Raw genomic sequence first — 22,992 nt, 5'->3', positions numbered from 1 at the left:
CAACCCTGATTAAATCCAACTCTGCCTACCCCTCACCTGCAATCATGGCTGAAAAAAAAACAAACCCACACACCCATATTGATTTGTCTCATTTTAAATTCAGGACTGCAAACCTCAAGTGGGCCCTCAGTGCTGCTAGGCAGTGCTCCTACATTCATCTAGTTGATTCATGCTCATATGCTCCAAGAGGACTTTTTCATACTTTCTCCATCTCCTCAAACCCCCTATACCCATGATCCCATCCTCACCTAGCATCACTGAAAGAATAGAAATTCCCACAGCTGTATACATCTACCCACCTGCATGGTGTATGCATGAAGTCCACCTCTCTCCTGTTACCAGGAATGAAGTGTACATGCTGCCATCAAAGGCTAAGCCCTCTCTCTCAGTACTGGACCTCTCCCCTCCCACTCAAGGTCATCGTTTCTGCACAGACTCCTCTTTCTGCTGCATCATCACTTTCCCCTCCCTCCTTGGTCATCCTTATCAGCATATAAATGTGCTGTAATATCTCTCATCTTAAAAATAAAGGTATCCCTTGACACCACAATCTCCTTCAGCAGCTGCCTCCTTTCTCTGTGCCCCTTTATAGTAAAACTCCTTGAAAAACTTGACCATTCTTGTAATTTCCACAACTTCACCAACTGCTCTCTCTTGCATGCTCCCCAGTCATGTTTTTCTCCCAAACACTCCTCCCACAGAGTGATTGTCAAGGTCCCCACTAGTCTTAGCTTTAAAGGCTGCTACTTTAAAAATGCCATGGACTGCATGACTTAAAAGAAAACATCCATTTCTCAAAGTTCTAGAGGCTAGGAAGTCCAAGATTGAGGTGCTGGATGATTCATTTCCTGGTGAAGGCTCTCTTCCTGGCTTGTAGACTGTGGCTTTCTTGCTGTATCCTCATATGGTGGAGAGAGAGAAAGAGAGAGAGAGTGAGCACATGCTCTGGTCTTTTCTTCTTGTAAGGGCACTGATCTCATCTCAGGGGCCCCACCCCCATGACCTCATCTTAACCTAAGTGCTTACTTCTGGAATTCCATGGGAGATGACTTAGCATTGGCAAAAAATACTTGTATAATGTGGAAGATCTTGTGAGAAATGCTGGGACCTTCACTGCAATCATTGAGTGCAGTGTGTGTGGGCAGGTCTGCAAAGATTGACAAGGAGAGCAAAAGTGATGCAAGAGAAGCTTTCCTGAAGAAGAGTGTGTGAGGGGCACGATATGACTGAAAGGGTTTAGGCAGGGTCCCTAAGCCAGGAGAACACCTTGAGCAAGGACACTGAGGCCACAGACTAGACTGGAAGCCTTCCTCTCTCTTTATGTGTGAGACCTCCCTGAACTAATGATCCACAGCTTCTCCTGGCCCATGCTAAGACAAACTTCTCAATGTCAAACTCCAAGGTCCACTTTAATGAAGCTCTGACCTGTTTACAAAGCATTTTACAAAATGCCTGGTATTTCTTTAATGTTGCCTTCTCTTCTCTGCAGCCTCAATGCTTCCCTGTTGCATTTAACTTAAAATCACTCAGGACGAGGAGCAGGTAGCCCCTTTGGGCCTTGGATCTAAGCTGTTTTCTCCAATTCAGCTTTACCTCTGATAAAGTAGATATTTGATCTCTTTCTGATTTCCATGTCTGCTTCTGATTTAAAATCTGCAGATTTGACTTATTGGCCCCTCAGAAACCACAGAAGCAGTTCAAAATGTGACCCCTTCTGGAAGTCTTCCCTGACTCCCAGCGGACTCAGTGGCTCCCTCTGGCTTCTGCCGCTCTTTGCACACACTTGCCAAGGGGCTTAAGACATTGTCTTGTGGCAAGCTCCTGTAGCACCCAGACTGTGTCTTCTCCTTGTCTGTTCCCCCAGCTCTCAGCTCAGAACAGATGCCCATAACCATCCCTTAAATCCATGAGTGGAAGAGACAGCACAACTTCTGAGACAGGAGCAGCACAAAGGCTCTGGCAAAGCCCCTAGCCCAGTTTGTAGTGATCACGTGAGACCTATCCCAGAGGATGGCTATTGTACTATGCCAAAGGGGTATCTCTGTTCCCAAGGCTCCGAGGCACGCTCCCCAAAAGCCCAAGTTTAAAACAATTTTCTGGGGCTCAGGCCTTGTCTTTGGAAAATGTAGATTGTTTTTCCGTATGTCCTCATCCCCACCCTACATTAATGACTACCAGATTTTTCTCTAGATCATTCCATCGGGTCACTAACTTTGACTAAAAAGCCATTAAAAACCAACCACTTTGAGGACTTCCCTGGTGGTGCAGTGGTTAAGAATCTGCCTGCCAGTGCAGGGGACATGGGTTTGATCCCTGGTCTGAGAAGATCCCACGTACCGTGGAGCAACTAAGCCCATGTGCCCCAACTACTGAGCCTGCGCTCTAGAGCCCACGAGCCACAACTACTGAGCCCGTGCACCACAACTACTGAAGCCCATGTGCCCTAGAGCCCACACGCTGCAACTATTATTGAAGCCTGCACGCTCTAGGCCTTGTGTGCCACAACTACTAAGCTTGTGTGCTGCAACTACAGAAGCTCGCGCGCCTAGAGCCCGTGCTCCGCAACAAGAGAAGCCACCTCAGTGAGAAGTCCACGCATCTCAACAAAGAGTAGACCCTGCTCACCGCAACTAGAGAAAGCCCGAACACAGTCAAAAAAAACCCACCAAAAAACCAACCACTTTGGATCCTAATTGAAACAAGGCAACTATAAAAAGACATTTTTTCAGACCACAGGGTAGTTTGAGTATGGACTGGGTAATATTATAGAATTATTATTTTGTTAGTTTTATTAAGTATGTATAATATATATGGTTTTTATTAGTTAGAAGCATATGCAGAAGAATTGGTTGACGAGTGAAATGATATAAAATCTGTAATTTGCTTTAAAATACTTTAGGAAAGTAAAGGGATGGGGGAAGACATGAAACAAGATTGGGAGGATGTTGATAACTTTTCAAGCTAGGGGATAGGTATGTACAATTTCATATTACTCTCTTACATATGTTTGAACTTTTCTATTAAAAAAAAAAAAAGGTCAACATCTTGGTTCTTCCCTCTCAAGGCTGCAAACTAACAGAATCCCCCTCAGGTTCCAGAGAGTCATGGAGTGCCCTGTGCATTTTTTGTGTCAGTTCAAGAGCACATAGATCTATTAGTATCTCAGCTTCATTAATAACCCTCAGGTTCAACTTAAAAAAAAAAAAAAGAGCTGGCAATGATATCAAGCTTAAAAGAATGATAAGTTAATTCTGCAAAGGTCAAGGGATTAGAAAAGCCCAAAGGGGGACAGCACCTGACCTAGGGTGTGACATTCACCACAGTGAGAGAATTTTCCTCCCACCAAAATAGCCACATGAACCAGAGTGGATGAAAGCAGAAGCTCTAGGCCATGGGCTTGCTGACTGTGAGAAGAATTTGCACCCTGGGGGCCTAGCACCAGAGCCCGGACCACCCAGCAGCAGGAGTAATTAAGCTAGGAAAGGTCACCCATTCATAATTTATGTCAAATGGCTCGATTTAACCAGCAGCCCCCTCCTCCACTAGTGCCCACCTCAGTGTTGAGGCAGAGGGGCCATCTGAAGATTTCCAGGCCCGCAAAGACCCTGCCTATCTTATCTGGGGGCAGAGCACTCCTGCTGGACCTGAAGACAAACTGGGGCCGGGGCAGGGGCGGGGCATGACTGTCCCCATGTGGTTAAGGTGCTCATTTGGGGGCCTGGGATAGGGGACTTTACCAAGGCCATCCCCTTGTACTTGAGGTCACTCAGTAATCACTTACCAAGTCCGAATCATCATTATTATTAATAAGTGCTTACTGTATGCTAAGTCTTTTTCAGGTATTAACCACATTCAATCCTCCAGACAACTCAACAGGTGGTCATATTAGCCCCTTTTACAGATGACAAAAAGGAGGTTAAGTCGGGGGCTGGGATTTTATATACATTAAATTAATAGGATTCCCAGTATTTATAATGATCTCTGCCTAACTTCAAGGCCCATGCTCTTAACCTCTGCTGGGTCTTGCCCAATGACAATTGCCTTGGGCTGAAAATGAAGGTCATCCAACTCTCTTGGTGACAGTTTACTGTGGTCCTATTTCATGTTTTGATCAGAGAGGTCAGTGTAGCATGACCAGCTCATCTGAAGATTGGCAGTGGCTGGAAGGAAAGGAAGCTTTCTGCTCAGCCCCAAACTCTCATCTTGCTCAATCCACACAGCCACACTCACACCACAACCACTCCGTAAAGGCAAGTTGTGAACATTCACAAGTGTTTGTGGCACTTGCCCTGGGGCCCAGCCTGCTTTGTGTTGACCCCATCCCTGCTGGCCTCTGACATTCTGGGTCTGCCGCAGGGATCTCAGCTCCTGCCCCTGGTTCTGGTAGCCTTTCGCTTTGGCCTCTATGGAATTGCACAAGCAACGAATGAGCTGCTGCTGCAGAGCTTACAGTGAATGTCAGGACTCCCTCGTTCCAGCCACTTAGTTGGTGAGCCCTGAGAACCCAGCCCTACTGGCTCAACCTCGCCGGGCCAGGACCCCAGTGAGGCACTGGTGACATGCACCTGCTCTTTCTGGCTTGAGTGTGGTGACTCTGATCATAGGCTCTGCTTTGGGAATCTAACTACCCAAAACTTTTTATATGATCTAAAATTCCTTCCTTAGTTGTTCTTGAGGTTCTTTTGCAAACTGCCAACCTGTCATTGCACCCTGAGAAGACCCAAGGAAGAGAATTCTGTCTTCACTTGGGTGGGACCACTAAGGGATGGAACAGCTCCTCCCGGAAGCAGAAGGTGGCAGCAGAAATCTGCAACAGCTCTCAGGTGAAACTGAGCAGAAGCAATGAGGCTCCTGGTCCAAGAAGAGGATTTCCAGGGTGTGGAGCCAGTCAGGCAGCACCTGCCCCGAGCTTACATCTCTAGAGGCACCTGGCATTGGATCCTGGGAGATCAGAGAAGGAAGGGAAAGGCCTCCTCTGATGGTTGCCCCTGGCTCTGGTCCAGGAGACTGAGCTTCTGAGAAGGTCTCGGAGCTTTACTTGGCGGATCTTCAAAGCAGTTATTTTCACTGTGCTGCTGATTTTAGGGATTTCAGGTTGAGGACACGCCCCTTTCCCATCCTGTGGTCCACAAACCTATCCTTTGCCTCCAAACACTTCATGGCTATTCCCTTCTTGGCAAGAAGGAATTAATCAAATTAAAAACAACTCCCCTCATCACTACCACCAATTTTGAAACTCTTATCTCAGTTAATCCATCTGATTAAAATTGATTGAGCACCTACTAGGCAAAAGACCCTAAGCGAGGACTGAGAAAACCAAAGTGAACAAAACAGATGCAGAACTTGCCCTCACCCAGCTGATCCTTATCTGGTCTAGGAGACAGATAATTAGGTAAGTCGTTCCCATGAAGTCTGAGGACGGTTAAGGCAGCAGATATACAGGGTCTATAAAGGGTTCTCGGGGGTCTAACCCAGATAGGAAGATGGGACCGTCCCCTCCTCCCAAAGCAGATCCTCAAAATGAGGAAAGGCTCAATGTTTGTGTCTCTGGGCCGTGTGGGGGAATGAGGAGGCAGTCAGAGCTGAGGGAGGTGCATGGGAATTGCTTTCTCGGCCAGGGAACTGTCTGAACAGGGTTTGAGGGTAGCCAGAGGGAACTGAGGAAAGCAGAGCCCAAGTTCCACTCACAAACCGCAAGGCAGCCTCCGGGCCAATCAAGACGGCTTTCAGGGAGAGCAACTGACTTCCTTTTGTTGTACTGTTTGGCTCTAACAATTTAACGCAATGAATAGTGGAAAGCCCCCCACCACCCTCCCTGCCACCTTCCACCCCAGGTGAGCACAGCTGCGAGGAAAGCGATTGGGTTTTGGCAGTTTTCACGTGCAAGAATCATGAACAATTGGATATGAGACAAGCCAGGCTGTTGGCGCCTCCTGTAGGGGCTGGAGGCACTTACCTCACTCTCTGTGGCTTCCCCGAGCTATGGCGCTGTGGCCTGTCTGCCACCCCAATGCCTGCTGTATCTGGAAGTCTCCTCTGCATCCAGACCCCACTTCAGCCACCTCCTGTCCCTGATTCCTCCTCCTTAAGCCCTAGGCTTAACCGTTTCCTCCTCCTGCCTTGTTTCTTCCTCTCTGCCCACCGCCCCACCTCCCCGCTGCCCCCATAGTGCTAGACTTGGGCTCCATCAGCCACTGTTGGTTTCCGCTGGCTGGGGCAGTTGGGGGCTCTCCAGCCCTCCCCCCACCCACTGTGAAGAAACCCACTCAGGAACCGAGGCCTCAGTGGGCTCTGGGCCTCCCCTCCATGATTTTCTCAGCACTTTCAAAACTTGTCCCACTCCATCCTGCAAAGACTGCTCAGATTTCCTAAAAGCTTAGTAGCCTCCCAGAGGGACGGTAAGTCAGAGAAGCTGTCAGGTGCTTTCAGGAGCTGGGCTGAAAAACCCCCCTGGCGGCATGTGTCTGACTGTGGCCCGTGTGTGTATGTCGCTGTGGCACGGTAGGTGTGTGTGCGCAGGGGAAAGAATTGGTCAGAATGAAGCAAAGCACGTTCCCATCAGCATGTTCCCATGTTAGCTGCTGTCCTTACCAGCAGCCTAAATGAACAAAAATGCATCACCTGGCTTCAGCACTGGGCCATCTCCACACTGCTGGGGCAAATCCCCCAATTTCCAAGGCTCTGGACAGGGTCTTGGGGGGCAAATGGCTGTCAGGTTGCTCCCCCAGGCTACAGGGCTCCTCCCTTTTTAACTTTACAGATGTTCTCATCCGAGGCCAGCCTCCACCTCCCCTTCATCCAATGCCCTTTGTTCTCTGCCCCCCTCCCAGCTCCAAGGGCACTCTGCTAATTTGGAAGGCCTGAGAGTCCCGCCCTGGGCCCTCTCTTCTCCCACAGCCAGCTCAGCAGTTAGAGGGAGAGATGGGAGGAGAACGTGTGTGCAGGGGTAAGAAAGAGCAGAGATGGTAGAAAGGGAGGGAGGCGAGTGGGAGGTGGGGTGTGTACTCCGAATTCCCCTTAGCAGCGCTCATTGCACAGTAATGACTTGGTGTTATCATCAGAAACGTTTGCTCGAAAACAGTGAGCTGTGCCAGCAGACACACACTTGCTTCCCAGCAATGGCTTGATACCTGGAAAAATGAGCAATTTCTTCTCATGAAGAAACTTTTCAGGACCCAGACTCTGGTGTGTTCACAGACGACTTTGGAGCTGGTTCCCCCCCAGCTTCCTGTAGCTTCATCATAATCTCTCTAAGGGCAGGGTTTGGGTCTTCCTCAGCTGGCCTCCTGACTGGCTGGAACAAACTGGGCTCTTTGTAAAAATCCAGCCAAGTGAGATTGAGCTTCCTAGAGGTTAATCTGGGAATGCGTGAAGGCTGGTGGTTCTCTCTCCCACCTGTCCCTCACCTATGCTCCAGCCAAGAAAAGCTGCTCACTTCCCCTTCACATGGAGGGCTTATTTTTGCCTGAAAGCCTTACCCCAGGCTGCTCCTGCAGCCTGGAAGGAAGGTGTTCCCCCATTCCTTCCAGTCTCGCCTGCCTAAAAAACTCAAAACCCTACTCCCCCAGGAAGCCTTCCCTGATTTGGCCCATTTAATTGTATTCTGGGATTCTTCTGGCACTCACATCCTTGCTTTGCACTGTATTACATTCACATATGTACCTGTCTTCAGAGCAGTAGTCACTCACTGAATGTGGATTAGGTGTGAGGCACTGAGGAGATGAAGATGAATGAGATCCAGACCCCAGCTCAAGGAGCTCATAGCCTAGTTAACCAAGTTAATGGTGTGCTGTTGCAAAACTCTGTGAAAAAAAAGTGAGCATTGGGCTGATGAGAAAGGGGACATCTTGAGACAGCTTTGGAAGTCAAGGAAGGGGCTGTTCTGAGTGTTTCATGTATGTCAACTCATTTAAACCTCTTGGTAAACTGACGAGAGAGGTACTGCTATTATCGTCTCCATTTTATGAAGAGGAAAACTGAAGCACAGATAGGTTTAGCAGCTTGCCCAAGGTCACACAGCTACTACACGGCAGATCTAAGATTTGAACCCAGACAGCCTGGCTCCAAAGCCCACAGTCTTTACCTCTGTACCCCTCTATGTCCTATAGGAACCAGCTGGGTGACGAGGAAAAGAGGAAAGGTGTTCAAGGCAGAGGGACAAGCAATTGCAAAGTTCCAGAATCTAGAGGGGCCATGGGTAAAGGAGAGAGGATGTGCGGGAACAGTCAGCAAAAGCAGGAGGTTGGATGGGGTGGGAGGATGAGAGACAGGGATTATCACTCTCTGACCGAAGCACAGGCAGCCTCTAGGGATACCCGGAGTGTCTGGAGAGGAGGCTACATAAGTGGACAGAGGCCATGTCTGGAAGGGACTTGTATGCGATGCTAGAGAGTGTCAACCTCATCCTGAAGGCCCCAGGAAGTCTGTGAAGGGTTTCAAGTGAGAGGATGACATAATTACAGTATCCCGTAAGGTGACTTCCATGATCCAGAAGAGGAAGTTTGAGTGTCTAAGCTGGGGCAGTGACAGTGGTGCAGAGAACAGGGGTTAGATCATTTTAAAGATAAAAACAAGAGGATTTGGTGACAGGCCGATTATGGGTAGAAAAGGAAGAGGCAAGAATCAAGGTTTTGGGTTTAGTTTGGTTTGGTTGTGTCCTCCTTTAAGGAGGTACAGCAGGTTTGTGAAGGAAAATATGAATTCTACCTTGAACATATTAGATTCAGGAGGTCTGCGGTAAAAGTGTTCAGAGGGCTTCCCTGGTGGCGCAGTGGTTGGGAGTCTGCCTGCCAATGCAGGGGACACGAGTTCATGCCCGGGCCCGGGAGGATTCCACGTGTCGCGGAGCGGCTGGGCCCGTGAGCCATGGCTGCTGAGCCTGTACATCCTGCGTGTCCGGAGCCTGTGCTCCGCAACGGGGGAGGCCACAACAGTAAGAGGCCCGCGTACCGCAAAAAAAAAAAAAAAAAAAAAAGTGTTCAGAAGAGGAATTTAGAAATGCATGTGTAGATCCAAGGAGAGATTGAAGAGTCAGATGCAGAATTGGGAGTCTTTAGGATCTAGGTTCTGGAGTGAGACTGCCTGGGTTCAAGTGCTGGCTCCATCACTTGATACCTATAAACTGCAGATAATACTAGGGTTGTTGTAGGAATTAAGTGATGTAATCCATGTTAAGCAAGCAACATAGACCCTGAAACACAATAAGTCTTAGTAAGTGTTTAGTACTATTACTATTCGTATTATTTAGTATTTAAAGCCCTAGGAGTAGATGAGATCACTGGAGAGAATGTGCAGAGACAGAAGAAGGGATGAGAGTTGAACCCTGGAGAAAATGGAAGGGCTGGGAGGAGTCAGAGGAGAGAGTGAGAGAATCAGGAGAAAAGAGCAATCCAGAGAGAGTCATGTCACAGGAGCGAATTTCACAGTCGATGTGGGCATGGGCAACTCTGCAGCAAAGAGGTCAGAGAACTCATCTTAAACCAATTTCATGTGTGGCCTCTCTCTGCAACCGATTATGCGCACTCCCCCAGGACAAAGGTCGTATATGCTTAGGGCTCTGCACACTGTGTGTGATGGAGGGCTAGTGCTTATGGGAAACAACACAAGACTGTTCTTATGTGCCTGGTCCAGAACTGGGACTTAGTAGGACCTCAATAAATGCTGAATGAATGAATGACGTAAAAAGACAGGCTCAGGTTCTGGCTCTGTCACTTGCTAGCTGTGATCCCAAGTCAGTTATTTTTAGCCTCTCTTGAGACCTCACCAGTAAAAGGAGGATAATAATATTCACTTCCTAGGGCTGTTGCAAGTATGAAATGAGACAACATACGCGAGACCGTTGTATAAACTGTTCCACTTTACAAATGTACAGGAGTAGTAATGAAGGTGGGGACTGAGCCAATAAAACCACTCACTGTACATCTAGCAAACAGCAGACACACAGATGATGCTTGGGGGCTGGGATGGAAAAGAATTTTTATGCTACTGAATGGATGGAGGCTAAAATTTAGGGAACAGATTTGTTCTCTCCAGGGGCTCCAGCCCTTCATCGCACAGGGGGCAGTAGGCCCCTGACCCAATGCACACTCTGTTGATTCTTCCTGCTTGGGTTCTGTTGAAATCCAGGATTAAGACTTCCTAGTTTTGACAGGGCCTTTTTTGGATTTGTCACTTTAATTAGTTTTGGCTTTTTTTTGCAGTACGCGGGCCTCTCACTGTTGTGGCCTCTCCCGTTGCGGAGCACAGGCTCTGGACGCGCAGGCTCAGTGGCCATGGACCACGGGCCCAGCCGCTCCGCAGCATGCAGGACCCTCCCGGACCGGGGCACGAACCCGCGTCCCCTGCATCGGCAGGCGGACTCCCAACCACTGCGCCACCAGGGAATCCCAGTTTTGGCGTTTTATCCGGTTTCTTTTCGTTAGTGGAACAGCGAGAGTCCTGAGATTACAAAGTTTCTCCAGGCTCCTTGGGGATAATCCCAGTCCTTGGGGTCCTGGTCGTACAAGAATCTTGGCTTGGACCTTTCCTGGAAGCTGTGCTATGACCACAGGACACAACCCAGCTGTAGCAGAGACTCCCTAAGCTGTCCTCTGAGGAGTCCTATCTCTGTTGAGTGAAGCAGCCAAGCATGTCCTGAGCCATGAAGCTGTCTGGTCCCAGCCCTGTGTTTCATCAATGACACTGTCTTTTCTCTAGACCAGCAACTGGGTCCAAAGGGTAATTGGATGGCTAAGGTCAGAGGGCCAAGACCTTTGCAAAGAGACACAGGAGTGAATCTTTCAGTACTCTGTAATTTCTTTCCAAATACTTTGTATTTATTATGAAGTCAATTTGAAAATATTATAACCTTTTTTTGTAAAAGAAAAAAGTTATTCATACCCTCACCATCCTCCCCAGTAGAAGGAAGAGACACTCACCAGGGATCAGAAGGCCTAGATTCCAGTTATCTGCTACATCCTAGCTTGTGTGACCATGGACCAGTCACTTAACTTCCTCATTTACCAAATGGACTACTAGCACCCACCCATTCTGCCTCTTAGGGTTGTTATAAAATTAAATGAGGCAGATTTGCTTTTGGCAATCTTCAGGGTATGGTTAACCTTTAGACAATGTTCCTGCTGGCTTTCCCTCTATGATCTGAGAGAAGGAAGAAAGGGATAGGAACTGTCATTTGTTTGAACACCTGCCATGAATCAGCCATAATATAGTAAGCATTTAACTCCAGGTATTTAATCCTTGTACACTATAAAGCAGGCCTTATATGTCCCAATTTACAGATGAAAAGTTGAGGTTCAGAGAGCTAAGTGCCTCAAGTGATACAGCTACTAAGTGACAGAGCCAGGATTTGAACACAGGTCTGTCTGACTCCAAAACCGATGCTCTTTCTTCTATCCAAGGTCAGTGTGAAGAAGAGTACAATTGGCTTCCTTCCCAGCCCTTCCTCTCCAATATCATTCTCACTTCTCAAGTAATGCAGAGGAAGCCCTGGACTCAACATTGTTAGGTCCATGTCTAAAACTGTTTTAGGGAGGATGTTGCCTTCTGACCTTGAACCTGTATCTGCTTTTCTGGTCCCCAGCCTGCGTTAGCCCACAAAGCCAGGCTGGAAGCAGCAAACTCTGTCCAGGCTTCCCAAGTCTGATCTGGAACTCTGTATGCTTGAGCAGAAAACACAACAGAAATGGGGCCTCTGAAATGGGGAAGAAATGAGACAGGGGCAGATACACCCTCGGCTCAGGAGGTTTGAATTGTCAAGGACCTTTCCTAGAATAAAAGCAAGACTGGACTCTCAAAAACACCTGGGCATCGACTCAGGGCTCTGCAATGTCTTCTGCATCTTTCAGGCAAGGAGGAATTCCTGAAAACTCTTATAATGGCTTGGAAGGGCATGGTTTGCAGAAGTCACCCAGCTTTGGCTAGAGTTGCTGTGTTGGTGTGAGGTTGGGGGCACAGGGTGACATCTGCTGGAAACACCGATAAAGCTGTTTTGGCAGAAACCCCATGGGGATTCCATAGAAGAGTGTGTTCCAAATAATGGGATAAAGTTACTCCCACTCCCCAATTCAGGACATCAACTGAATTCTCCACCAGCAGTAGAACAGGTTCAGTCTGTTTTCTTTAAGTTAAAAACCTTCGCAGAAAGTGGCCAGATGCCTCAGTAAGCAGGAAATGGGAGAGGTGGAGAGAGGCGATCAGTGGTCCTCAAGGTTGGGTCACAGCCCCCTTGGCTCCAATCTGCTCGGCAAAGCAGTGGGTCTGCTTGTGTCTATTTCTCTGTATCTCTCCCTGAGCGTCAGAAAATCCACCTATGAATATCAGACTGATTCCTTCACATCTCTGCTGGGGGTTTAGAGGGGAGGAGGGAATGGGGAAAGGGTTCCCTATTTAGAAATTGCATTGAGATGGAAAGACAATATGACACATCGGCTCATGTCAAAAGAGCTCATTTTTCCCGCCTACAGCATTAGCAATTTCCTACTGAGGTTTAATTTCTTTTTTGAAATGATTATTTTGTTTTAATTTATTTTATTTGTAGCATAACTCAACAGGACATTGCTGCTCAGAACAGGTTGGGAAGCTTCCAAGGGCAGTCAGGCCACTGCCTAAGAGACTTGGGGTGGGGGGCGAAGGGGAAGTGTACTTTGGCTATTTCTGATCAGAGGACTGACGGCAAAGGAGTGGGAGGCCACCGGTTTTTGCCTCAGGCCTCTTCTCGTTCTTCCTCTGGCCTCACCCCCAACGCCCTCTCCTGCTCCTGAGCAGTCTGGCCTCAGGGGCTCCAGCCATGACTGTACAGGAGATGAGAGTAATGAGGCAGGAGAAGCCCAAAGTGGGTCTGAACATCTGTGACACACTCTTTTCTTGAGAGCCAGAAAAACCTGCTCCTCACTCCCTCCTTCCTTCTCCCTGCTCAGCTTCCTCTTTTCCCCTCCTGTAAAATCCTAGAGTGTGGTTGCTGGACGGAGACTCAAAGAGCTCCTTATCCCACTTCATTGTCTTGCCAATAAGGAAACCTAGGCCCTGGCAGGGGAGGTGACTGCCCCGCGGCTGGTTTGGTGCACCAGTCGTGGAACCCAGCTCCCTGTGCCTTTGTTTGCCTATGCCATGCTGGCTGTCTCCGCCCCTCCTTCACTTCCCCACCCCTATATAAAACTCAGAATGGTCTTCCTGTGAGAAGTAGCATTGAGGGGCAACAATTTCACTTCTTCCCTCTCCTTCCCTCCCCAGGTCTGAGTAGGACGGACCATGGGAGTCTGAATTTGGTCTCTTCACATGGGAAGAAGCATAGATGTGTTTTGGGAGTGGGCTTGTAAGGGAAAGGGGTTCTAGAGAGGAAAGGGTCCCATCTTTACATGAGGATATTTTTTCTGCTTTGTGTCTGGTTATGTGACCACAAGTATCAGCAATTAACTGTGGGGGAGAGGGCAGGAAAATGACCACTAAGGCAAAGCTTTGTTCTTAATGTAAGAAAAACCACCTTTCTTTTTTATCTCTCTTTCTGAATGAGTGTCCCTTTATACATCCCTTTACATGCATGCCAGTTCTGTCTCTCTCTCTGCTCTCTGAATCTATCTCCTCTATTTGTCTCTTTGCATGTCTCTCTCATTCTCTGCCTCTCCAGGTGTCTCTGTCTTTTATCTCTATCTCGGTCTCTGTCTCTCTTGTTTCTCTCTCTCATTCACACGCACACAGTCACTTGCACAATCCAGATTCAATGGTTATTGACTGGGGAGCCCCAGCCCCTTTCCGCAGCCCCGTCAGAGCAGAACCTTTTTCTCCCCGTTAGGATGAGAAATGCCAAGTCCGGAACTGCTGCCGGGGCACCAGAGACGCTGCAGAACCGCCTGCCGAGTGTGGAGGCAGAATCCTGGAACAATGAGAAATTATCTGTTAATTCTCGGTTCCTACCACCTGCTCCGCTCCGAACAGGCTCCTTTGCCTTCAGTTTAGATGCAAATTCCCCCACTCGCTGTAAAGCAAAATATTGATTTCCCTGCATCAGGGGCCTGGGCCCTTGGAACAGACCTGTGTTTTTTCATTTTCTTCAAAGGCAACACAAGGCGCTTTGTTCTGCAAATTTCCCCGGGAATTTGAGAGGCGGAGGGAGAAATCGCCGAGAGTTGCCATAAACATGGGCAGAGAGCGGTTCTTCTCATTTGTTGTTTTACATAAACACAAACCAACCCCCTCGGAAACTGCTAATGAGCTTATGACAAGGGGCCTCTGAGCTCCAGTCTCTCCCAGCTACTGAGCTCTGCATAGGGTGGTGGAGGGAAAAGTGATGGGGCCTCTGGGCCCCTCAGGTGAGTTCTAAGAGCACTGGGAGGAGAATGGGGACTCCACAGCCTCACCTGTTCTTGGAACAGCAGCTGAGCACCTCCCACAGGGAGGCAGCCTGGATTGCATTGTGTGGCTGGGATCATGCCTGCTCAGTCCCTCCTGCCTGAGTTCCTAGCCCTCCCCTGTCGCAAGCTCCTGAAGTCAGGGTGGAAGCTTCGAACCCACCGCAATTGCCCGGCCCACCCCACCTCCCTAACGGGGTGCCCACGCGACGGTCGCACCAACTGGGCCTTCAGCACCATGGACAGAGCTAGGAAGCGCATGGGGGAGAGGAAAAACCGCCCAGTTAGGCCATGGTTCTCTTAGGCCTTGGCTTGACCCTCTGTACCCAGGGCATGCCCAGGGCAGTCAAGTGTCGGCTAGCGCGGCTGGTGCAGATGGAGCACGATGGACACCGCCAGGAGCTGGGGCTCTGAATCTCCTGCCTCCGGAACGTGAGTCACCTCCCGAGCCACTTCCAATTAGCGTGTTAATTAGGAGGAAAGAACCTCCTCCTCCATCCGCCACCCAGGTACACACCAGCCCTGTGGCTTCCAGAGGCTCCAGCTAAAGTTTCCTTCCCAGCTCCGGGAAGGCAAAGGGACCTGAGCCTGGGGTTTCAGGTGAACCGCACAGAGGAAGAGCCCCACCCGCCGACCAGCTGATGACGCAAGACTTTTGTGATAGGGCCCCTCAGGGCCGCGACCCGGTGGCTCTCCACAGACATCCAGGCTGAGTGAGGCGCCTAGGAGCCCCTCAGTCAATCTGCTCCTGGACCTCACGCCACGATTCCTGGAGGGAATTGTTCTGCCCTATCTAGCCTCAATCCTCCCGTTTAGTTTTCGGTCTTCCTGGACCTTGTTACGCTTAATAGCAAGCGTAACATCAGTGGTGTTGCACGGATGCGGAGAGATGGGTCTGGCGGGAACTGAGAGCCCTCTTGAAACACCCCCCATTCCGATTCGCCAGAAACTTTCCCTTCCCGTTGCCATGGAGAGAGACGGCCGCTGCCTCCCGTCGCCATAGCAACGTGCGGGTACCGCGGACCTCAGGATTGCGGGGCTCAGAAAGTCTTTTTGCAGTTCGCATCGCCCCGCAGTCTTAGGGTTTTCTGTCTTCGAAGCTGCGACTTGGGCCAAGTCTGACTAATTTCTCCCATCAGGAACCTTGGCCAAGGTCCTCCCACTCTCTGCGGGGTCATCCTTCTTTCTGTAATAGGTTTGTCTATTTCATTTCCACTTGTGTGGCATGTGGCAATTTACCAAGTGTTTTCACAAACACTATCTTTATATCCCCAGGCAACCCGTGAAACACTCGTAATTATTATACCCCTTATAGAGAGAGGAAAAATTGAGGCTCAGAGAGGCCCAAGGTCACACCAGGCCGTGAATGCGGAGCCAGATCCCAGGCTCTTTCCCGAGTGTTGCACCCTCCAGGATGCAGAACAACCTGGCTCCCCCGCCTTGAACCGCCCGGACTCAGACTGGTCGCTGAGTGTAGAGGGGGCGGCCGTGAGGCGCCAGACTTGCCAGCTGCTGCGGGATGCCACGTGAGGGGCGGAGACCCTGCGGGGAAGTGATTAAAAGCCGAACGGAGCCCGAGGGGGCCGCTGCGGGGAGGGTCTTCTTGGGGACGCCTTGCCCCGCCCCAGTCCGGCCGCGGCGCGGTTTCGGGCGGCTGCTTGGAGGGCTGGGGTATCCAGGGCATGAGCGGGGTGTGGGAGACCGGGGAGCCTCGGTGCCAGGCGGCGCTCGCGGTCCTGGCCTCGCTGTGCCGGGCTCGGCCGCCCCCTCTCGGGCTGGACGTGGAGACTTGTCGGAGCTTCGAGCTAGAGCCCCCAGAGCTGAGTCCGAGCGCTGCCGACGCAGGTAACAGAAAAGCCGAGGCCCCCCTCCCTTCCCGGATTCTCGCCCTGGCTGTCCCCTCTCCCCAAAGCCCCAACCCCGGGAACGCCGGAACCTAGATGGAGAACTCCGGCGCAGGATTCTGGATTCGGATCCAGCCTCGGCCAGTGCCCTGGCCCATCGCCTGCAGGGCAAGCAGAGAGACGTGAAGGGGACCCGGGAGGGAGAGAATCCCACTGCCCCCTCCTTTGTGACTCTGCGGGGCCCCCGCGGAAAGCCGGGCTCCCGGGACGCGGCGCCCCAAGGGGCCTCAGTTTCCCTCCTGTCTCTCTGCTCGCTCTGCGGGCGACCTGCCAGTGGAGGGGTCTATAGAGCGAGCAGGAGACCAGGGACATCCCGGCTGAGGAAGTAACTCGTCTCTTCGGGGGTGTCGACGTCCCTGGGTGCGTCTGTCGGTCTGTCCGTTAGTTTATCTGTTCTCTCGGGGAACGCGGCCCGAGCCCCCTGGGTCTCTCAGGGAGAAACTTGGATCTGCGGCTGGCACGAGGTCTTTGTGTCCGGGTGTCTCCGGCTGCGAGTGGCTTTCTGCGTCTCCGCTGGGGGGCGGGGGGCGGGGTGGGGGAGTGTGTCTCAGCACCCTACCCCCTACCCCCCGCCCCTATAACTTGCTCCCTCGGTCTCTCTCTGACTCACTCGGACTCGGGGCCGGTGCGCGACTGAGCCGGTGCCTCTTGCCGACTTTGCCAAGCGGGCGCCTCCTGCCCGAACGGTGCGGACCCGGCGCCGGACGCAGTCCCAGGCGGCCGCCGAGCCCAGGCGGGAGCCCGCGCCGGTCGAGCTCGCCGGAGCCGGTGAGTCTGGAGCCCGAGCCCCGCGGGGCCCGGGCCCGGCGCACAGCTGCGGCGTCTCCCGGGAGTCGCGGCAGCGGGAATGGCGTGTCGCGCCCTGGCGGCCGGAGCCGCGGGTGGGTGGGCAGCTTGGCGGCCGGCCGGTGGCGGGTATTTACCTGTCTCACCGGCGCCGCGCGGCCGCGCTCGCCCGCTACGGCCGGGCTTCTTTGTCCGGATCCCGACGTCTGGAGGGTCCTGGGCGGAAGGGAGTACCGGGTCGCGTTCCCTCTGCGCGGGGAGAGGCTGGGAGCAGTGCGAAGCCTCGAGAGAATGCGGAGTGGGGGTGGGGAGATCCTGCAGGGACCAAGGCGCTGGGGTTCCTTTGGCTCCGCAGACTGCACCTCTCCTTGTACCCCGACCCTGACCCCAGTGGCACTGGGCCTAGAGGTACGTTGGGGTCGCCCCGTGGCTGCGCACCACCCGCGCGGGAAAGCGAGGAGGGGGCCTCGAGAGGCGGGAATTTCGTCTCCACACGCTTCTCCTGGGACCGGAAGCCGCGGTTCTTGGAGGAGGTACAGGTGGGGTAAGCTCCCCAGAGGCCGCAGGTTCCAGGGCCCTGTTTTCACTTGAGGTTAGAGGTCAGAGATACAGATAGGTTCTAGGTTAGGAACAGTGCCGCTGGGGGATGGGGGAGAGAGAAGAGGGTGGTGGGCCAGGGGAGGCTTGTGTGCGTGAGATGGAGCTGTGTCCAGCCTCGGGACGCGTGGAGCCCACCTCGGCCCTGTGTGGGTTGTAGGGGGGCGCTGCTCCCTCTCTCTCTCTCTCCCCGGCCCTGGCAATGTTTAATCAATGGGTCGATTACTGCAGCAGAAGGGACTGAGGTTAGACATGCAGAAGAACTTTTAGAGGGTGGTACAGTGATGGAGGTTGAAGAGGTTGATTCTTCTTGAAGAATCTCTGAGCAGATTAGGCCCAGCAAGTATTATCAGACTTTGGTTCTCCGTGCCCTCACCATCTACACCACCCAGCTCCCTATATCCAACAGACACACAATTTTCCCCAAGTCAGGGTGTCTCTTCCTTCCTGCCTCCCCAGCTCCTTCCATCCTTTCCTCCAGTGATCCATCTCCAGTGGGGCCCTTAATGCTGGTTCTGACCCCTCCGATCCTAAAGGGGCTAATTCAAGGTGAGAACACACCTGTCGAGTTCCGTCGGGTATGGAGGCTGTTTCTCCTGTCTGTTTAGGGCAGAAATGCTAAGAGTGGGGGGAGGGGCGGCTGGCATATGTGTGTAGCACATCCTGATACAGGGAGGCACTGGTGTTCTGACTCCAGAGGGACACCCCATAGTCTGGAATGACAGGTACCTGGATGGCCAGGCTGCGGGTGAGAGAAGGCTGAGGGGTGAGAGCCAGCAGGCCCAGATGAATCAGTATGCCTTTCCTGCAGGCTGCTTCAGAAAGCGAGGTTGAGTTGTCAGCCTTGGGGAACTTTAACTTTGGCTGCTGAATCACAAGTCTGAGTAAGCCCTGGGGCCAAGCTGGGGCGGGGGAGGGCTGAAAGGGATGGGGCAGGCCGAAGGCCACCCTTGATCATAGCAGAAGAAAGAAAATGGTTGAGTGTGGCTTTGGGATCTTGGGGGTTTAGGGGAGCATGGCGTCTGGGGAGATGCTGTGGTATTCGGGACCAGGGCCCACAGGTATCACATCTCCCAGCCTACTCCCTGCATCCCAGAGCCACTGTCTGGGTCCAGATTCTCCAGTCAGAGAAACGCTGCATCTTTTCATTTGCAGTTTTGTGAAAAATGCAAGTGACAAGAGCATGCCCAGTTCCCTTTACCATTGTATGTTTTCCCCTGCCTTCACTCCTTCTCTAAGTCTCTAGCTCATGGGATTTCTAGTAACACCCTGAGATTCAACAACAGAGATTCAGACTCTGCTATCATTTACTGGGACACTCCTATATGCCAAGGTCTGTGCTAGGAACTGCACAGGAAATCTCAATCAGACCCTGACTGGGAAACATCTCTACACAAACTGTCCAAGCTGAAAGCAAGTCCCATCTTTTTTTTATAAAAAAAAAAAAAAACTCTAAAGGTAAAGGGTCTGCTCTCTCCTTCTTAATATCCACCCCCACAACCCCACCCCAGGGGAAATTGGCAGGCAGTTCGTCACCTTTCTTTATGTCATTTGCCTTATGGAGGTGAATAAACATTTTCCATGAGCCAAGTTGAAGAGAGTTAAGTGTGGGTAGCATGGGTTCTGCGTTGTATGGTTCTCAATGTAGTGAGCAGAAGTAAAGAGTTGTTCCAGAAAATGCAGGAATCTGTTGAGAGAGCCTGAGCTGCCCTGCCCCTTCCAGATGGGTAGGCAGGAATGGTTATTCTCTGGCTTACCTATGGCCATGAGATGTATGTGATGTTTGTTCACTTTTCTAATGACTATGGAGATGTTCTATGATTCAGCCACCTGGCTTTAAAGTTGGCCTTTTGCAGCACAGGTATTTTTCCTGCTTGTGATGCCAAATTAAATGCACAGCATTTCATCAAAATACAAAAGTCCTGTTTCTATAACTGAGTGAGTCACTCCCTCACTCCTTGATGGAAGGAAGGAATTCTGCAGATTTCTCCTTCTTTGGGGAAAGGTGCAATGCACAATCCTTTAGAACCCATGGTGATGCTATTCGGACACTATGGTGTGTCTCGGGCTTTACAATTCTAGAACCAGGGTCCAGTATCTAGGGGTTGTAGAGCCCTTGGATTTACAGGTCTAGAAGTTCTCTTCTCTCTGTGTGGAAACTTCAAGAGTGGGGATGGTAGATCCAGAATGCTGCATCCCTCCAAGCTCTGTATAAAGCTGTGTTCTCTTCTAACTGTCCTAATGTTACTCTGTCCTCCCTGTCCACAGAGTTGGGGATGTATGACTGAAAATAAGGAGGAGTAAGACTGAGGCATGTGGATCAGGCCAGGTTTCCTTGGTCTCTGTAGGGCTGTCTGGAGCGGGGTGCAGCAGGCTAAGAGAAAGTCCTGACCCAGCTAAGTGGCACCCCTGCTGGTCCAGCTTAGGAAAAGAAGCCTCTAAAAATGGAAGGACTCAGCCACACTTGAACTGAAGGCAGAGGGGCTGAAAGTAGAAGTGAGCAGGGCATCCAGCCCTGAATGCTCCAGGTGTCTGACACTACCTCATCCCTCCCTTCTCTCTGTGCGGGGCGCTGAACTGTTTTTCTCGCTCCACGAGGACCCAGGCAGACCTCTCTTCTCACTAGTTGCAGGTATAAACAGGGAGAGGGGAGTAGAGGGAAAAGAATGAAGCTTTCTGTCTGCCTCTCCCCCCATCACCCCAGGCTTGATTGCCCCATTCAGAGTGGCTACATGCCCTGACCAATCAGGCAGAAAGGCACAGTTATACCATCTGCCAAAATACTAATAATTGCTAAATTAACGCCAATGCTCTAACACTCCACATTGGTCTCTGATTTATCCCTGAATCCCCTAATGATGGTGGAAACAGGCTCCCGGTCATAAAGCTTGGTGCGGCCGTAATTAACCCAGCATTGTCTTCCTCATCACAGCTTTTCCAAGAGCATTAATTCCTTCTCTGTCTGGACTCTGCTAATTATCCCCATCGGTAGTTCGGCCTGGATCTCGGAAAGGAAGCAAAGGCTTTCTGCTCCCCCTCCCCCCAACCCTAAATTTTAATTATACTACGTTCTCCTAATAAATTTACAAGCCACTGCAGAGCTTATTATTAATGGAGAACGTCTGTGAGCCTCAGAACAGAATAGCCCCTGTTGCCCCAACACATACACACACGCTCAGGTATTTCTCAGGTACATCTCTGAATGGGACTTTTCCAGGGGCCATTGGTTATTTGCCTGGTGGCTGTAGTGTCTGCATCTTCCAGGGAAGGAGAGAGAAATGGAGGATGGGGAGGCTGGTCATAATCCTAGTCCCCGGGGCTCTGGCCAGGTTCAGAGGGTCAGGCCAAAAAGTAGATTATGCAACCCACCCTCTCCTGATTATAGTGAAGAAATACCTCTCTAGCTTCTCTGCCCAGGCTTCTCCTCTGTAGTTCTTCAGCTCAGCCTTCAGACCCCTCAAGGGCCTGGCTCAAGAACCTGGGCTTTGGCATCAGAAAGTCCAGGTCCAAATACCAGCTCTTCCACTTAATTGAGGTACACTTGAACAAGTTATTTTGTTAACATCTCTAAACTTAATTTAACTTAACTGAATTTCTTAGGGAGGATGTGAAGGTTAAATGAGATCACTGAGGGCTACAGTGCTTACCATGTAGAAATAAATAACAAATACTATTACTAGTATTAGTAGTAATGTTTCTGCCCAGAGTCTTTTCCCTTCCCAGACTACCCGCTGCTCCTTCCAGGCTTTAGGGCCTCTGAGTTTCTTGCTGGTTGGTCTCTGGGTTGTGCTGGTCTATCTCTCCATCTGTGTCTGAATGGCAGCTCCTTGGCCCAGGCAGCTCCTGCTCTGCAGAGCCTGGCATTGCCCATTTCTGAGGGTCCATCAGCAGCCCCAGACCCTGAAGCCAGCCTTCTCCAGCTTTGAGGGGAGCAGGGAAAATGGTCCTTTCTTTTCACTTCCTCTCCCCAGTTTATCTTTTCAATTACAATCTGTTAGCGAGGATGTCTGTTACTATTACAAAATGGATCTTCCTGACATGGAGGCCCATTAGAAAAATGGAAACAATAGCAAGCGATGAGGACTGCTGATAAATCCTAACACTGTGGGTGGAGAGAAGAGGAGGGGGCATCGGGGCACCAGGGCTCTGTCTCTGGAGAAAGAACTGTCACTGGGGTGATAAGAAAGCCCTGGGTTGCTAATTAATAGCTTACCATTTTCCAGAAAGAGAGGGAGGCCATGAGCCATCACCCCTGTCAGACAATCTCACTTAAGGTGACAAGCAGGTCCTGCCTTGATGGCATTCAGGGGACCTTAACTTCCCAGGAAAGAAGGAGCCTGAGGTCTCTCAGGTGCTTTGCCCTCTGGTCCTGGGTCCCCTTCCCTGCCTCAGATGGCCAAGCTTTGGGTCCCTCCTGTACCCAGTAAACTATTATCCTCCACCAGATAAACAAACAACAGACAAACACAAACAGAACAAAACAGGAAGAAGTAATAGCAGCTTACTTTTTGGGAGCATTCACCATGCATTGGACACTGTGCTCAAAGCCTTATTTAATATTCACAATGATTCTGTGAAGTAGGGATAATTAGAATCCCCATTAAATAAAAGAGGAGACCAATGTTTGGAGAAGTTAAGTAACTTGCTCAAGGTCACGCAATTAGAAATGTGGGCGGGTGTGCTCTGTGGTCCTTCTGGCACTGGTGCTCAGCTGAGATGTCTGCCTGGTGTCTGAGCACCCAGTGATGCCCACTTCCCCAGCCCAGGCTAGAAGCCACGTGCCCTGCACAGCGCCAGGTCACTGGGTGTGTTTCTGAAGCCGATTTCCACAGCCATTTGCTCTCCCAGAGGCTGCTGGGTGACTGGCCAATAGGGTTTCCCAAACCAGGGACCCATGGAATACTGGTCTCCTCTGATACCTCCATGAAGATGTTTTGCACCTAATACTGAGTAATGGACTTCTTTCCCCCAGTTTCCAAGAAAACTTTGCAAAAGCATAGCATGTTCTCGGTTGAACATTTTTCTTCCATGAATTTCTTCTCATTGCTTTGGAGCTTGCTCCTGTTCACCAGCTGGCTGGTGACAGTAATGACAAAACAACTGAACAAGTAGCAAGCAAATGAGTGTTGACAGAAAAACTTGGAGACGTGAGATCTTTGATATATTATGTATTATGCCTTGAGATACAGAGACACCTAGCTATATATGAAATCGTTATATTATTTCTACTAGTAAGGCGGTTCCTAGTTTGTAATGATAAAGTTAAAGCTATCTCTGTTTATTAGTGTTCATGGTTTGCACGTGTTCTGCCCACTAAACAAATTTCAGAACTAGGAGATGTCCAAAATCATATTGGGCAGAGC

The 22,992-nt window shown here is 50.7% G+C and overlaps 1 protein-coding gene across 3 annotated transcripts in view; it reads left to right on the top strand.

Moving 5' to 3' along the window:
* Positions 1 to 16,024: 16,024 nt before the first annotated feature.
* SYT6 (synaptotagmin 6) overlaps positions 16,025 to 22,992 on the top strand; it is a 56,467-nt gene continuing 49,499 nt past the window's right edge. For all 3 annotated transcript variants that reach the window (XM_065883219.1, XM_065883237.1, XM_065883226.1), the window contains exon 1: positions 16,025 to 16,187. In XM_065883219.1, coding sequence (XP_065739291.1) covers positions 16,025 to 16,187 — 163 coding nt within the window. The remainder of the gene's footprint in view (positions 16,188 to 22,992) is intronic.

This window comes from Phocoena phocoena, chromosome 1 (assembly GCF_963924675.1).
Source record: "Phocoena phocoena chromosome 1, mPhoPho1.1, whole genome shotgun sequence".
NCBI classification, from domain to species: Eukaryota; Metazoa; Chordata; class Mammalia; order Artiodactyla; family Phocoenidae; genus Phocoena; species Phocoena phocoena.
The sequence above is the reverse complement of the archived record's forward strand: the minus strand, read 5'-3'. Positions and strand labels throughout refer to the sequence as shown.